General features: G+C 39.3%; 2 protein-coding genes across 2 annotated transcripts in view; both read right to left on the minus strand.

Moving 5' to 3' along the window:
• The window catches only part of LOC148941980 (E3 ubiquitin-protein ligase MYCBP2-like), a 97,544-nt gene that overhangs the window by 6,116 nt on the left and 73,692 nt on the right, over nt 1-17,736 (minus strand). Inside the window, exon 4 of the mRNA XM_089103383.1 lies at nt 16,147-16,356. Coding sequence (XP_088959509.1) covers nt 16,147-16,356 — 210 coding nt within the window. The remainder of the gene's footprint in view (nt 1-16,146; nt 16,357-17,736) is intronic.
• On the minus strand, nt 9,850-12,840 carry LOC148941982 (uncharacterized). The gene is made up of 3 exons (XM_089103585.1): nt 12,706-12,840; nt 11,526-11,780; nt 9,850-9,876 (listed from the first exon to the last, which is right to left on the minus strand). Exons 1-3 carry the CDS (start codon nt 12,751-12,753, stop codon nt 9,850-9,852), a joined length of 330 nt encoding a protein of 109 aa, XP_088959711.1. The 5' UTR covers nt 12,754-12,840.

Raw genomic sequence — 17,736 nt, forward strand, 5'->3', positions numbered from 1 at the left:
GGGCAATACTCTCAGCCAATGGGTCGGTAAATGTACACTCTAAACGCACACTCCCCGTACGTACTATACTCATATCCTGTGTGCCCGACAAATCCAGTACAATGATACCATGTGTGTTAGCAAACATATCTTCGGTTATACCATTTTCAAATAGTTGCGAATCATGATCTAGGGTTTGGATGGTCAACTCGTACAATGTTCTATAGGATTTATCAAATAATATATTGTAGAGTGGGATGCCGTTTACTTTGCACACAAGAGATGAAAGTCCAAACATCTCGAATTTATGTGGGCATTCAGTCCATGATCCTATTGCACTGGCGCTTTTTACAAATACCAAAGCCAATTTTGACGGGATTTCACCATTGATAAAGGATGAATCGGTGAAGGTGCGTGAGCCCATTGCAATATGACGCTGATTGGTGACTGTATGAGGAACAAGTAGTTTAATATTGTTGCCATTGGCTCTCAGTTTTTCCACTGCCAATGCAACAGAACTCTTAACCTGCTGTTTGCGTACATGAAGCATTGCCGAGGTGAGGGAGACACTCACATCGGGATTACCAGCAAGTTCTTTTCTCAATTTGAAATTGGATGGTGCAAGCGTTAGTTTTATATCCACTTTAACATTGGGCGGCAGCCATTTGGGTATATTAAATATTTCGTGATATATTTTTACAACTAGATGTAATTCACTAGTTGTAGAATTTTTAATTGCATCTGTACTATCAGTATTATAAATATATTTATATACATTAGAGGCGCCTCTCAATTCCTTGTATGACCTGGGTGTCATCAACATGAAGTGCATATAGCTTGTATAATTTGAGAGATTGTTGCTTGTGCTCACCAGCGTGCCATTGATGTAGACACTAATTTGACGAAATAAATTATGTAGTATACAATTTTCATAGGATGTTCCATCGGCCCGAATTGGCATTGTATTATCGGATTTACGGACTTTCATTTGTAAATCTATAAATGTTGAATACATGTCCATAAAGTATTCTTCATTGGAATAAACTTTACACTTGATTTTATCGGAGAAGTGTTGTTGTGGATAGAATTTTTCCTAGTATCAATGATTGACACTCACATAAGCATTTTCGGCATTGAATAGATTCAATGAGGCGGTGATTGAAGGTTGAGAATCCTTATGCGGTAGGTAGGACATTTTAGGAGAAGAAATCAAGTTTCGATCTGACAATTTTCTTCCTGGGACTTCTGGTTACACTACGTGTCGGCCTTTTCCTTCTTTTCTTTGATAAAAGGGATGTCTTACGTTTCCGACCTGAGCGGAGACTGATGAGGGATGCGTTGTTTCTTGACCTTTTTAAACCTTTACCATTCTGTTTTAATCTCTCGCCAAGGGTTCGCGCACTGGATCTAAGATTTTCCGAAGCACTTTTTTTAAAATCCTTGCCAGAGCCCCAATCGTAGAGTGTAGAGGATGCAAACTCTGTCGCAGCCGGTACAAGATATTTTCTAGCCCGGGGTAGCGAAGAGCGAAACAGCTTAGCAAACAAGCCGCCAAGACCGTAGCCAGACATTGACGAGCCACCCTTGTAACAGTTCATTCCATTGCCCTGTTGTCTTGGTCCAAGAGCATTAACATAGCAATCAATATCACGACAAGTGAATACCACTTTTTTATTAGACATCTTGCTGTTGACCGATGGGTCGAAAATGGCATGTAATCACAGACAAACCTTTTGAAATTGCTATGGGATCACCCAATTCGGTTCTTAGTGTTAACTGACAGAGTTACAAATAGGAAGTGTTTACGGGAATATACTGAAGATGCTTTATATTGTAGTGATGAATATGTTCTTGATTGGTTTTTCGTTCAAGAACTCGTAGGAGGGGAACATTTGAATTACCAACCCGAGATGTTTCCACAAATGAAGCATAGAGAAATATACGAGTGTCTGTGGAGAAGGCAGGCGGGTAGTCAGCCAAAATGAAATTAGTGTTTCCGGCACTTTTACCATTGATTATATTGAGCTTAAAGCCAAGAGCATCCTTTAGATTATCATTGAGAATAGCCTTTTCACTGGCAATAGGTGCACTAATATAGATCTTGCCCTCCTCCTTTGAATAGTTGAAATGAAAAGCTCCTTTTTTACGAGCGGAAATTCTTTTATTAATAGAACGACATAAATCATTCATACAGGTGAGTTCCTCGTAGGGTAATTCAATAGATGGATAATCCAACCAATGGATTTTTTGAATTTGTTCTTGATCACCTGGTGGTGGCGGCCAATCATAGGGTCTAATTTTTATTTCATATTTTCGATCCTTTCTCAGGATGTCATAGGTATTTTTGAGAATACAGTCGACAAGAGCCACTTCATACTTTCCGTCGTCAAATTTGATGGTGGGGGAGAGTTTCGTCCAAAAATCACTTGTTCTATTTAGATCATTGTAGAAAGGATCAGAAACATTGGACATGAAAGTCACATAGAAATCATTGGGCATTTTCAATATCTTCAGCACTGACCCAAGAATCAAAATCTGAGTTGTATCTTAGCCAGCGAACAAGCAACTGTTTCTTACCATGGCGTGTACGACTCTTTAATATCTTTTCAATTTGATAAATTTCACTAGTGTTTCTAACTTTTTGCAGTTCATATTCATAAAAACCGCCGAGAATCTCATCATCTTTGATGTCTCACAGTCGATATGTTGTGGGCTTGGTGTCTAGGATTTTAGAAACTTTAAAAAGTTAAATGCTCCATAAATAATTCCCCTTTTCAAAAATATAGGTGGTTCCATGAATTCGAACAGTATCACCAACATTGAATTTCGTCTTTTTTTTCTCTTTTTCACCCTCGGAGTATTTCTTTAGAAAAGTATCATATATATTTTCACTGTAGTTAACATCACAAGGGCGTGAGTTGGACAGGGCTCGAGGAGGTCGTTAATTATATATAAAAAATATTTTATCTAAATAATGAAAAAAATCCAATGTATTTTTCAAAGTGTAATATATTTAAATTGATAGAAGAATAGTTATTATTAATCGTTCAACCAATGCAGCCTTTATCGGACTGTGACTATGATAAAGTGTTGTATTTTATTTCAAAAAAACCTTTTTCACATGGGGATTAACAAATTCACTGCCACGATCCGATTGAATTTTTCTATACGAATCCTGTTCTAGAATACTTTCAATGGCCCGAGCAGCTTCAACCCCTCTCTTTGATCGTAGTGAAATGGCTTATACATAACAACTAAAGACACTGCGTGCCACCAGAATGTATGTGCTGGGCCCATTGTGACGGAGTTGAAGTGTGCCAAAAGTTAAAATATCCATTTGCATTTTATGAAGAGGGGCAAACGCTGCAGTTTGTTAATAGTGGTTACTTCGAAGCCTGTGATTCTAATGTAGTGTGTAACTCGATTCACTTTCTAGATACTTTTTTGCTTTTTTCAATGTGGTGGTGGTGCCGGAGACAGCATTGGAAAGCGTTTTGGGGGAACTTAAACTCCCCGCCTCGCCAATATTTTCATAGACACCTTTCAGAAATTCAACCATTTCGAGCGTAAACACGTTGTGTAATGTCCACTCCCCTTTTGCACACTGGCGGGCGAATCAATTCGTCTTCGCTTTTGACTAGCAACCACAGGTGTTGTAAAATCATTGCTGCTGTTGATAGTATCCTCAAATATTGAATCTTCTTCTTTTTTAAATGATGTTGTTGTTGGTGGACTATATTCTCTTAGTTTCTTTAGAATTTGCTTATTGCCAATAAGACTTTTCGGAAAGTTTATTGCACACAGAAAGTTGTATAGATTATCGTCAATGGATAAGAGTCCTTTACGATTCGTCACCCTATCACAAATTAAATCAACTAGATTATAACTTTTTCCCTGAATTATAATTCGTTTCCCTGTGCTGTCGACTTGAAATTGATCACCACAAGTTTCCAACATGAGATATGATAATACTCTTTTACTCTGTTGTCGATAGGTGAATGGCAATATATTTCCAATTTTCAATACAATTGAATTCAATTCCTTCTCCATTGATGCTGCTGAAGAATCGTGAGGAGATGTTTCCTGTTTAGGGGGATCATTGGTGGCGGGTCTCTCACGATATGGTCTATGTTTGTCCACACGTCGCAATGCATCTTGAAGCAAAAGCAGTTTTTTGTCATCGGCAATATTCTCATCATCAATGAATTTGCTTAGATTTTCTTCAAAATGTTCGACGGGCGAGAGGACAAGTTCAAATGGTGTCAATTTATAGGGTTTTGCCATTCTCTCTCTCTCTCTCTAGAGAAAACTGTTTACAAGTCCTGCAATTATTGGCAGTAAAAGTGTGAAAAAGCTACCGCCCGCCTGAAGGAGCCGTGTTCTTTAAAATTTTCTCACCTTGTTTTTGCAAGCCCAGGCGCGTACAGTGGAACGATGTTGCTTTGTCTGTAGTCTAACACCTTCTTGCAGTTGAACATTACCCTCAGTTAAATTTAAAAAAAGTTCAGATATTAGATTAATGAAATCATTGCCAACCCCATGTTTGAGTATAGCCTTCCTAAGCAACGGTTTTGAAGTGCTTAAAACGGAAAACAGATGCCGTTGTTCGTGTAGTTTCTTCAGTGTCATAATGGCGACTATTAGTCTTTTTTACTGTTTACCGGAAGATATACTGTAATTTCATTGTTGAAAATGTCGGTGACTACACGTAGATCCTCGGGTGTGCTCTGATTAAGATCTAACAAAATGTAACCGTAGGGCTTGCTAGTCGCCTGAGTGTACGCTGACAACAGAAATTTAGGGGCGCCGGGGTATATCTGCTTATATGAGCGAGTTATGAATCAGTTATGAGCTAGCTAGAATCACGCATGACTCGATAGATAATATAGACGGTGCAATTCAAAGCAAGGGTTCGCATACATTTGCTCTGATGAAACAGATTGTGTAGAACCAGAGTAACGGAAATGTGTTCATGATGGGAGCGAACAGTGAACAGTTGTAGCATTTCCTGTGAGAACTGTTCAATGGATTCAGCCAAATCATCAATAATCAACCACGAGTTCGATTCAATACTATTGAAAACATCAAGTCCTCGTATGAATTGTATTGGTATGGATGTGGCAATAGCTTTTATTTTATCATAGGACTCTTGCCAAATACTATAGCAATAGTAGATTTTTTTCGGTTTTTCCAAAAACATTTTATCGCAATTTTGAATTATTCTAGTTAAAAGTGTTGTTTTCCCCGACATTGACGGTCCACACAGAAACGATCTGAAGGGTGTTTTAAATTGATACATGCTGCTGTTGGGGGCAACAGTCTAACTACAACTAACTGTAAATCATATGTGCTCAATGAATAAGTAGCAATAATTTTCCCCGTAGATCTGTCTATTCAAGAACAAAAAAAACAATATTTCATGGCAGCATTTATTTCGACACTACATGAAAACAAATATTTGTTCAGTCAACAAGCACAACAATAAAAATAACACAATAACAGTTGACTAAATTTCATGGTGGTCCACATGAAAACTCTATTTGTTCAACATGAACACAGGGCAATGATAACACTTTATAAATAAGCACTTATTGTCTTCAAAAACACTTTATGTACAATAAAAAAAACACTTTTTGTCCATCATCATCAACACTTTTCTATACATCACTTTTTTTGTCAACTTAAACACTTTTCTATACAATAACACTTTTTTTTATACAACAGAAAAAACAGACACACTCAGGGGAATTGCTAGTAGCACAGTTGAACATTATGAATTTAAAGGTGTGGTGTCTCCCCCCCGGACCGCGAGGCCGAAGGCCGGCCGCGGGCGGGACCCCCCCCCCCTGGGCGGCCGCGGGAAGGGACCCCCCCCCCCCGGGAGCGGTGGTGGAAAAACAATAGTTGTCATCACTGCTATGGGTTAGTGGGTGGGTTAGTGGTGGGGTTAGTGCTTGGGTTAGATGAACAGTTGAGTTAGGTTAATTTATGATCAGGTTGAGTGATGGTTAGTTCAGGTTAGGTCAATTTATCCAGACCAAGTTGATTGCGATAGTCAATGCATTCAACTCGTTCTGAAATGCGATAGTGGCCGTGGGGTAAGACAGTCAAACCATTCTCGAGCACATAGACCTTGTTGGATATACATGACATTACATTCTTTTCCACTCACACAGTATAATTTCTATACTGTAGAGAGCTAATTGCAAGTACTTGTGCTCTTGGCACTGGGCTACTTTCTACACAGTCTCTGTACACACTCCTGTTAGAAGTGCTCTTTAAAAAGTGCATAGGCACCACTTTACACGCCTTCTTTTCTTCCCTACTCTGAGTTTCCACGCAATAGACTTTGGGACCCGGGAACACCCCCCTGGATATCAAATCACTCCCCGTCTCTGATTTTAACATTAATAGTTGGTTGGGGGCTTGACGTTTCACCAGCTCGGGGTAGAGAGTTGGAGTCTAGCTTGTGACATGTATTTAAAAGATTTCCTGGTACAAACATAGCGAAACACAATATACCTCCAATTCTCGCCATGGGCCATTGCACATAAGAGTGGAGTTATCCCAAGAGTACACTTGAAACTCACCATTCTGTTGCCATTGCACCTTGCAAACTTTTAACTAGTGCGACACAAGGATCCGCATTTAACTTTCCCGTACGTACCAGACTAAACCGCGAGAATTGTGAATTCACACCTTTCGATTTCTTCTGTGCCATGCCGGCCTCTATGCTCGTGAATGATGTAAAATTGGGGTCGGCAATAATTCGTGCACACTCTAGAGGATCAGTCACGACGTCGCAGCGAGATCTGTTCCGTACGCTTTCACACATTTTGCCAAACGCTGAATTTAGAATGAGCTTATACATTTCCTTCTCCACCTTTGAATTTGCCCTAGAGCGTTTATCGACAAAGGTGTCGATAAACGTTTTCAAGTAGGGTCGCTGATTGAACTGCAGGACCCTGTGTATTTTGGTGATCTTGAAACCGTTGCTCACCATCCAGTGCAAAAGCACATAGTGAACAACGATATTTTCCTTATGGTCCAAATCAGCAATAAATGTTTGTGTAGAGGGAGTCCAGTGTATCCCCAAATCCTCAACCAATGAATGTTTGTAGGGACTCAGCGAGCTCCTGCTCACCGGTCGACTGATAAATGGAAAGACAAAATCTTTGACTGAGTCGTGACGTACCAGCGGAATGTGACCATCAACTTCAAAGAACCATCCTTGCGGCCCATTGTCCTCGACGGTGGTAATGTCGGGGAACTCACAAGGATTCTCAAGCCATTGATAGTTCCCACACGGCAAAGAGTAGTGTGACATTGCCGAGGGGTACACTGAGTTCATGTCCAAGAACACTTCATTTGACTTTACACCGGTGCTTTGTCCGCTCGGATCGGTTGATAAGACGCGGTCCCCATGAAAAAAATACCCACCCCTCATTGAACGCTCTACAAAAAGGTGTTGGTCTATGTCGGTGCTTAGGCCTATGTCCTCCATGCTAGTTTTTAAACTTAAATCCATCACTAAAGGGGGTGTGGAAACAAAGTATCCTATGTCTAACCCGAACTCTGAATAGATATGGTCTTTTTTCTTACAGATTATATCAAGCAGAGTTAAAACATCACTTACGAAATACATTCTACAATAATCCCACCCATTTTTACAATCCTCCTTGGACCACACCTTCTTGGCAAACTCATACTCCTCGGCTGTGCATTCACTGTTGGTCAGTGAATTGTAAAAAGCTTCAATTGGAGGTAGTTTCTCCTCACTTAAGCGTGCGCCAGAACAGTAATAATCGTACGCATATATACCTTTGCAGGTCAACAGGTCATACATTTCACTGTCTGGAAAGTGCTGTTTAAGTAAGGGAAAGCTATCAAAATTGTCGCTTTTTTTGCACTTGAATAAAATGACTCAATGCCTTGGGAATAAAACTAAAAGAATCTAAAAACCTAATTTTATTCCAACACGTATGTCCATTATCCACTGCCTGCCATTTCAGTTCGAGAAGCAATAACTTCTCAGCCGATTTGGGAATAATGTTGTAGGTAAATGAACTATTTACCCATGGACAATCTACTCTCCCTCCCTCCCTATGCCTACGTGCACGTGCTGGTACAATAAATTTAAAATCATCATTAGAGTTCTGAATAAAAACAGGGAGAAAAAACTGCTGGCTAACATTTAAATTACACGATTGATGCGCACCCCCTCTAACATTACTCCGCCCCGAGGCTATGTCCTGCCCCCACTGGTCATGATCTCTGACTTTCCCCCTCCCCCCTCTTTTCCCTTTAGTCCCCTTATCCACCTCTGCAAACTCCCCCTTGAAAACCCAACATATTTTTTGATTTTTAATCGCGAGACGATCCTCTGCAGACAGCACCATTGGATAATGGGTATTTCTCAAACGAGAAATAGCACCATTAGCCGTGCCAATCAGTTTAGTCAATGCCTTGACCATGCACTCGCCCTCATCCAATGTTTCCACTATTTCTAACAACCGCATGGTGTTAGAACTATGTCTTTGCGCGTGGGCATAGGACACTGTAATAGCTTGGTGTTCTTTGACTCGGTTTGGAAATTGGGGGTCATTCACCTCCACCAACTTAGCCTCACAGTCCAAAGATATTTTTTTGCACTGTAGAAGATTGTTTTGGAATTTTTTGAAATGTAGAATTGCCCTATCCCCTGAAACTGATTACGGCGTCTGGTATCCGTGGTGTCTAAAATCCCTCATGTGATTTTGTAATTTTTGTTAAGTCCAAAATTTAGAGAGGCATGGTGGACAGTATAATCGTGGCTCCTTATCCTTAGCCTCCCCCAGAACACTCCGCCTGACAGTGATAGGATTGAAATGACCAATTGTATTTAATTCACTAGGCGGCGTGTAAAACAACCATACCCACTTTTTAAACAAATCAATTGATGGGGCCCTTATTGGGAAGAGCTCCCCTTTCTGCTTTGAGCAAGTTCCATTTTTAAATTATGTTTCGTATTGTACCAGAGTAACGCCGATATTCAAGTGAGCATTAGCCCTTTCAAACATGTCAATAGCTCGTAGCGTTACTGGGTATTTCCCTTCTAGGCAAGAAAAATCTACAATGGGGAAACTCGACCCCTCCTCCCCATGTACAGCCCAATGATATAAAATCTTCTTGCTAGCGTTCCGAGCTAGAGGCTCGTATGCTAAGATGAGGAAAACATATCGGAAACACTTTTGATCTATTTCAAAACGAATCCGCTAGACACCTTGACAACCCACCAGATCTGGATTTTATTTTAATTCTACTACCCTCCCGCCCCCCGGCCCCCCGCTTAAAATAAAATCTTTCTTAATTTTTCAAATATTAACGCTTAAATTTTCAACAAAAAGAACTAGTGACCCACTACTGTTTTCATTATAGTTCTCGAGATGCGCTATAATCTGATCGACCCAATCTATGAAAATACCCTCAAGATTTTCTAAATTTTAATAAACCAAACGCATCTCGGAATGTATAAAATGATAATAAACCTCACTTTTTCCCTCATTTAAATAAAACACTTTTATAACAATGGAGACCTTAATTGAATCCCTACCTCCCCACAATTGAATTTAATTCTCCTGACGTGCACGAATTTTATCTAAATAGTTGTGTACAATTTCTACAGGGTCATAAACAAAATTACCACACAAAAGCGAATTAAAAGGGTCACCAAACACTGCAGTGAAAACAACTATATTATTTAAAATTCTGTTGGACAGCTGAAAGTCTGGGAGAGTTGTTTCCCCCTCCCCTCTTGTATATTACCCCCTCCCCCAAGCTGTTCAACAATATCTTGCGAATGCTCCACTTCAGTTGTTAGAAGTGGAGTCGTTATGGTATAGGAGGTTTGTTGGTTACCTGTAAAATCATTTAAAATTTGTAAAATATTCTGGCTCAAGTCTATAAGCTCAACTGTGCTACTATATACATTTAAAAAATAAGCAAAAAACTCATCAATATTAAAAGTAATTTGATGTAAATCATCCCATAGTCAATTGTTGGGGAGCTCCACATGTGCATCTTCTTCTCCTTCTCCAACTGACGAGCAGGGGGGAGATGGGGAGTATGGAACCAGGACAACCTGTAAATGAAAAAATAACTTATTTTCAAAGTGTTCAAATCATCCCTACTGCTTTTAAAATTTGGATTATTATTGCTTAATAACATCTGGTTAATTCAACTGAAGATAATCTAAGATATGACATGGAAGGCAACAATTTGATCGTTTATTTTCAAAGTGTTAAAGAAAATTTTTTTTGGCGCTCCCCCCAGCGCCCCCCCCCCACCTTACCCCCCACCGCTTCCCGGGCCCTCCGGGGCGCGTTTTGGTGCCACAATGCATCCCTGTGGCGCCTCCCGGACCCGGGTTACATCCCTATGGCACGCTCCCGACCCATGATACTTTTCTAAGCCCCAGCGCATGCCTGTGGAGCTTTTCGGGGCCCGCATCACTTTCCGCGATGCTTCTCGAGCCCGTGATACTTCCCTGGCCCGTGGCACGTCCCCCGGCGCGTTTCTAAACTTGCCACCCCACCACTTCACGGACCCATCGGTACCGTTTGGGCTCCACGGCTCCCCCCCGTTTACCAAGAGCCCCAAAAAACCGTATTGTTAGGTGGCATAAGTCGTTTCACCTACTCCCCGTACAGATTGTCTATGACTCCAAATGAGCCTAGATTATTTTTAATCGCGTGTCTGCTCTGTTTCCAAACGTATTCTCTGGGAAACAATACAATTAAATTCAAGAACCGTTAATTGTTATTCAGGAATGTCTCTCCATGCAAAATCATGGCGCGTGTGTCTAGACAATCGTTACGCAAATTAGAATTAGGCCTATGTGTAAGAGATTGCAATGCTATAATCTCTGTCCAACACACATTGAGTGGGGGAAAAACATCTTTTAAAATCTTTGAAATTTTAATTTTACAGTGTCGAAAAAAAGCGAAAAGCGTAAAGATGGAGGAAATGGGTAGAAACTAATCAGCTTTTGAAAAACCGTGGTCTTTACTTGATAGCCTCCTCATAGAAAATTGTGTTTAAATAAAACGGCAGTTTATAACGCAAAGGCAGTTTTCTATGAGGAAATTATGTCCGGGATATAGTACCCCTTTTCGGTTTCACTACGAGCCAATTCAGCAGACTACTGAATTTATGCGATAAAAGCGACCGGATTGAAAAGGGGGGGGGGCAATTTCCTTTAAAATAAATTAAAAAAAGTTAATTGTTTTAAAAACAATGTTAAATTAACGGTCACTTAAAAATAAAAAATTATAGAAAAAATAGCATTTTGTGATAAAACTGTTCTCAAGGAGTAAACTAGAAAATTAGCTAAAAATATTATTATGAGATAGCGGCGAAGAGATAGCAAAGATTAGAAAAGAGTGGTTTCCTTGCAAAAAATTACATTTAGATATGTAATATGGGGTTAATATCTCACAGAGATAAGTTTATATTGGGGTTGAAAAAGATAAAAATTAATAACTGGAAAGGTAGCAAAAAATGCATACATTTTTATAACCCGGCTGCACGTGGATGCCAGATGCCACGGGTCGTGCGGGCTGGAGAGTGGACGGGGCGGGGTCGCTATGTTCTTGTGTGACTGGGTCGGCTCTTTCACGATCTTCCATAGCTTCGGCAGGGTTGGTAGCCGTCCACTCTCTCTTTAACTTAAACCCAGGCTGCATTGGGGCTGGCACTGATGGGGCTGCCTCGTCATCTCTGGCTTTCTTGAGTGGAGGGGGCACGCATTCTTCATAATTGGCCTTAAAAAGAATAGAAAAAATTAGTTTCAAAATAATTTTCCCCCTTTTTTTTTACAGAATAAAAATTAGTACTCACCTAACCTAACATAGCCATAATTTTGTCTAGAAAACATTGTCTCCAAGACGCCCCTCCCCCCCCATTGTAAGTACAGCACACGTTAAAATTTACGAGAAAGATACTAAACTCAGGACTCACATTCTAGTCTAGTTACGCAGAATAAAGTTATTTATTCTTTTTCTTAAAAATACCGGGCCCTTTTCAGTAAAGCAAAAGTCAAATTTGCGATGAAGAAGCTATGATGTTAATTTGATCAAAATTATCCTTTTTTCTGTGAGACCCTTTGGTGAAGCCGCTAACGTAAGGATTATGAGGCCGGATGTACTTTTAAAGAGGTGACAGTAATTATCACCTGTTTAAATCATAGCGGAAATGTTTAAGTCAAGCTAGCGGCTGCTTAAATAGAAACGATTTATTAATAGCTAAGGGTTGTCACTTTAGATAGAAATTAAGAAAGCAAGAATTATATCGATAAAAAGAGTATTATTTCTATTGCAAGAATTAAAGTCGTAAGGAGTGGGGGGTTTATATGGTTAAACAGAGCATATTTTATAGTCTTCTAACGACTATAAAGATAGCATAGTGGAGTTTGTATTAGAGGGGGAGACGGGGGGGGGATTTAGCTGGAAATATAGAGGGAAGGATAATTATTTCTTTTTGCGAGAATTTGGGATTGTAAAACAATGGTGGGGGGGGGGGTTAGGTTTTGAGGGTAAAAGAATATATTTTATTTTTTCCATTGATTATAATGATGTTTGTATGGTTTGGGGGGGGGGGATTTGGGGTAAACGAATATATTTACGTTTTATCTGAACATACTGGAGGATGTCCAATGAAAATTCGTTTGAAAATAAAAAATGTACTTACATGGTAAATTGAAGTTGCCAAGGCTTCAAGTTCATCAAATTTATCCATTGTTGTTTACACAGCGTCAAAATACTTTCTGATAATTGAATCACATTGCATGTCCGTTATATACGAAATCTCAAGGGTGAATTGTTATGTAACGGGGAAAATCATATGTAAGCAGGTCTCTGATTGGCTGAGAAGGAGGATGTATCCGACTCACTGATTGGCTGAGAAGGAAACACGTGATCTAACTGTTTCCGGGAAACTCTTAACATTTTGGCTCGAGAGCAACAACAACAAATACTATTTCTGGACACCATGACATTCACGATCGATTACGCAATCAAGTTCTCGGAAATTCACTTCCCCTTCGAGTCCTAGATCAATAACATTTTTCCCGTTAGAATTCAATGCGCATGTGCAACCTTCGCCCCGGAGCTATTACACATAGAAACATCAAATAAATCGACCTTGGAAAAAGAGGTCATTGACCCCATTACGTAATCTTTCTCCCTAGGGAGGCTATGCCCTTATTTGGGGTGCAAAAAAAGTTGTAGGTGGCAGCAGGGGTGAGCAATGGGGCTCAATAATGTATCTCTACTCGCCTGCCATAATAAGACCACATCCTAAAGCTCGTTCCAGAAAGGCCTCAACAAGAGGCCAACCAAAATGCGTCTGTCGAATACTGACAGATACTCCCGAAAAGAAGAAGATTGAGGAGGAGGCTGTACTTCGACAAACTAAGAAATCTAAGGGAGCTCTCAGAAACCCTTGCCAAAAACGCAAAAAGCCTAGGCAGTCCTTTTTAACTGAAAGCAGAAGTAGCTCGGAAGATATTTCAGACTTGACTGAACCGATCAAATAAGATGCTCAGGAAGGATCTTCAGCTGAGAGAAAGCCTCAATTTGGTGCTATGAACACTGGAGACTTTGTCTTAGTATTTGAAAAGGACACCAAAAAAGGAAAGTGTCAACGTGTTGGTGAAATTGTTTCGAAGATGGCAGAGGGAAAAGAAGTACTTGTTCGGTATTTCAAGAGGATTGCTCCATTCTTTAAATTCATCCCCACTGATGCTTCATACTGGTATAGTTCTACCGAAATCGTGATGATCTTGCCAAAGCCTCAGCCTTCCGCACAGACCGAAAGACAGGCTGGACATTTTGTCTTTCCCCTTGATTTGTCACCATTTAACGTGTTGTGAACAAGTGAACGACTTCTGGTTTAAGCTTGTTTTATACAGCTGTGCTTTGTTCTTCATTTTTTTTTATGTTATCTCTATTAAATAATTGAGTTTTGCATCGAATAAACGTTTTTATTGTATATCCCAAGTATGGTTTCCACTTGTCCCATCTGTGGTGACCGGTTCCGTACTTGCGACAAAATGGGTAGTTTTCAAAAAAACATAATTTCTTGCAAACCAATTAATTTCACGACTTTAAAACTTGACAACATCTTCCTTGATTAATGCAGATGATGCTGAGAAATTTTTGTTTCTGCACAGCAAAGTGTCAAGGAGTAAGAATCAATTAAAAAAAAAAAATTGTCCCAAGTACGGGCCTTCCCATTCACTATTGATAATTGTTTGTTTATAAGCGGTCTTTGAAGAAAAAAGACTTAAATCGCCAATGCGCACTAGTTCCACCTTTTGATGGGTATTAGATGACTTCTTCGGGAGAGGGCCCAATAAAACTCTATAATTAAGGCTAAAAGATTCAGGTAAGGTATCAAGTTGAGTGGTTACGAGTACATTCTCCCTGTATGCAACCTCCCCCCCCCAAAAACCCCGATGCGGTACGGCTACTACTCCAATGATTTAGTTAGGCTAAAATATATACCAAACAGTCACTTTTTGTGGGTTCATGGAATATTTATTGATAGAGGCCGGAAAAGCTGACACATAAATTCTAGCTTTATTGGTAAATCAGTTTCCTTACTTTTAGGTTTTTGGTGTACTACAGTACATATCTGACCACTATAGAGAACACTTTAATACCACCTAGAAAGCCACCTTTTAAAGCCAGGTGTGTTTTGAATTTCACGTGAGGATTTACCGCCTAAGATTTAAACATTTTATGCATTGTCAAATCCAAAATATTAAAAATGAAGAAATATTGATAATTTCCAAATCTGAATTAATACTTTGGGAAGCAAAATTAGCTTAAAATATTTCTGTGAAGATTCATCTAATCATGCAAAAGACTTTTGCCTGACATTTGAAATATCTTTTGCTTTACAAGGCTCCATATAAATAATTTTGTTTGTTCTCGTAAAATAAGCCAAGTAGGTGATAGGACATCTTGAACCCAATACAGAACCAAGTGGTAAAGATTTCTTGTTTTCTTTTTTTCACCATAAACAGATTTGCTGACTCGTCAGCTACCATTCTCATGGCAACTAGGGGCAACAATCACACCCGACTTTGACACTCCAACCGACAGATGGAAGCAACCGCAACTTAGACGTCGGCTTAAATGGCAGGACAATCTAGATTATTTTTATTCTGATGAACATTCTCGCAGATGACCCTGCCCCCGCGCCACTGGCTCAATATTGTCAACTCTTGTGGCAGCAAGTATCGTCCCTCTCTGCAGTAGCCAGCCAGCAAAATATTTAAGTCAACTAAGTTAAGTAACATAACAAAAAAAATAAGGATATTTAAAATTCAAATCCACACGTCCTATTTCTATTTTGGTTGCTTGGAAAAATAGAAACAGAAAAAATATTCGGGGCAGAAAAACCGTCTTCCGCATTGCTTTTCTGGAAAACAGAAGCAAGAGAAATCATTCGTATAAAACAGGTATATTTATGCTCTATTATTTTCAGAAAAGAGAATCAGGACAAAGAGAACACAAAGGGAGAGGATAGAAACAGTGCCGATGCTTACACATTATTGGAATATACTCGAAACCTGGACAACTAGAGAGAAAGAGCACGGAACACTGGCGGATTTCATATATAATGGGGTCCCGAAGGGCAGCACAATAATAGGCATACCGGTCCTCAAAAAAAAAAAAAGATGGATAAAAAAAAATATACTTTACAAGAGCTTAAAGAATACAGATCTATCTACCAAAATAAGCTGATAGAACCACTTTATCTACGAAAATGAACTAATCAAATCAACGCAAAACAATTACTTAATCGTTTAATTCGGCCAAAAGAGAGAAGAGAGAAGAACATAAGTCCATGGAGTTAATTTGATGGGCGTCAGAGGTGTCATTGATCTTGTAAGAGGCGTGATTATCCTATTATGAAAGAATATTATAAAATACGTGCCCCAAAGATGATGAATTACTGTAAAAGGATTACAGTGGGATATTCTTAGGCCTTAACCCTTCTAAAAACAATGTATTGACTCCCGCCCTCTTCGCAAAAGAAAGATTGATACAATGTCTGTTCATAATCATATAATCAAAGAAAGAAGACTGAAGAATACAAAAAAGAAAGAAAAGGAATTACCTTCCCGCATTTGAAACAGACATAATAGGCATACTTTTCAAATGCATATTGTAAGGGGTTTCCGTGATAGCGACTTCCAACGGAAGTTATCATATCGCAATTTTGCAAGCCATCATATTCTAATCTCGTCAATGCTTTTCTTGAAACCTCCTGGTATAAAGATTGAATAGGAACTAGTAAATCAGAAAGCATGTCATTCTCGATTTGAGCCTGAAAGAGTTCAATTTAATATCATGACATAGATTCTTTCTTGCTTAACAATTTCAATATTAATGCATAAGTAACAAAATACACAGCTTGTAGTGTCCTTGTTTTTTCAGGTTTTTCTGATAAATATCCCCAGAAGAACCAAGGAGGCATTAATGAAAACGTCTTTTTTCCCCTGAACCGAACTTAGGTTTATTCATTTCTGAAAACCGCAATTACTCCTTAAAGCTGAAGCTACGCCTGTTTAATAGCTATGTCCCTGCATTTGCATATGGTTGCGAGTCCTGGAGTAAGTCGAAAGTTTCAGGTCAAACATGGCTTTGAAAACAATTGTTTACGAAAAATACTTGGAATAAGATGGGTTGATAGAATACATAACGCCCAGATTAGAGTCATTTCCCAGTAACCACCAATAACATATTAAATACGACGTAGAAGATGTTGAAACTGGGGTCGCATAACTAATGGGGCAATTTTGACTCAACTCGTTTTTTTTTAATATAAAGACGGGGTTGACCCATGCACTCTGGGTCGAGACTCAGGCCTTACAGCTACCCCTATCCCCGAAAAAGAAAAACAAATAATTACTAGTCGGAGGAACTAAACATGGATTTGGCCCCCAACCACCCCCGTCATTTGCTTGCCAACAGTCGGACTCTTTCTTCCCCTATTATGTCCTCCAGCTTAACATTTAACTAGTTAAAATTCCCAGATGACGTGTAGTTCTTGCTAGACATTCTTCTATCCCATGGGACAAGGGCGACTTCTCTACGACATTTGCGACTTCTCTTCTCTAAGACCTCTTGGTCTTAGGAGGAGCGGCGGCCAAGCCATGTTCTTGAAAAGGAAGCAAAAATTTAGCAAGCTGCCTTCGATGAGCTATGAAAAAACCCGAGATCGTTCAGATTGGAGGTAAACCATTGCTGCCTTATACGTCTTTTGACGTGGGAGGAACTAAGCCTAAGCTAAGTGTAAGTTTGTACAATAGTCAATAAACCGTTAGTGAATTAAACTAACCAAATATTTTTAAAGTATTAAACCCACTTCTATTAGAATAAATTAGAATGTTAGATTATGATGAATATGAGAGTAAGCAAAAAACCGAAACTGCCCTGGGTAAAATACGATATTTGCTAGATTTTAGCTTTGGGGTTTGTTATTTTTAAGGTTTTCATAAACTAAAAATTCAATGGTAAGTGTTTAATTCTGGTGTGAATTCCGTTTGGAGGTTTTTGGCAGCTTCTCAGAATTACGAAAATTTTATTTCTGCTATAAAAATTGAAGAGTAAAAATCGCTGCAACAGCCCTTACTTTATCTCAATTATAATAGCACCTCAAAGATTTCTCCAAAAAAATATTGTCCTAAAAAAAGTCAAATTTAAT

The sequence above is a fragment of the Artemia sp. Qi Xiang Cuo genome, chromosome 17, assembly GCF_049724085.1.
Source record: "Artemia sp. Qi Xiang Cuo chromosome 17, ASM4972408v1, whole genome shotgun sequence".
In the NCBI taxonomy this organism is placed as follows: Eukaryota; Metazoa; Arthropoda; class Branchiopoda; order Anostraca; family Artemiidae; genus Artemia; species Artemia sp. Qi Xiang Cuo.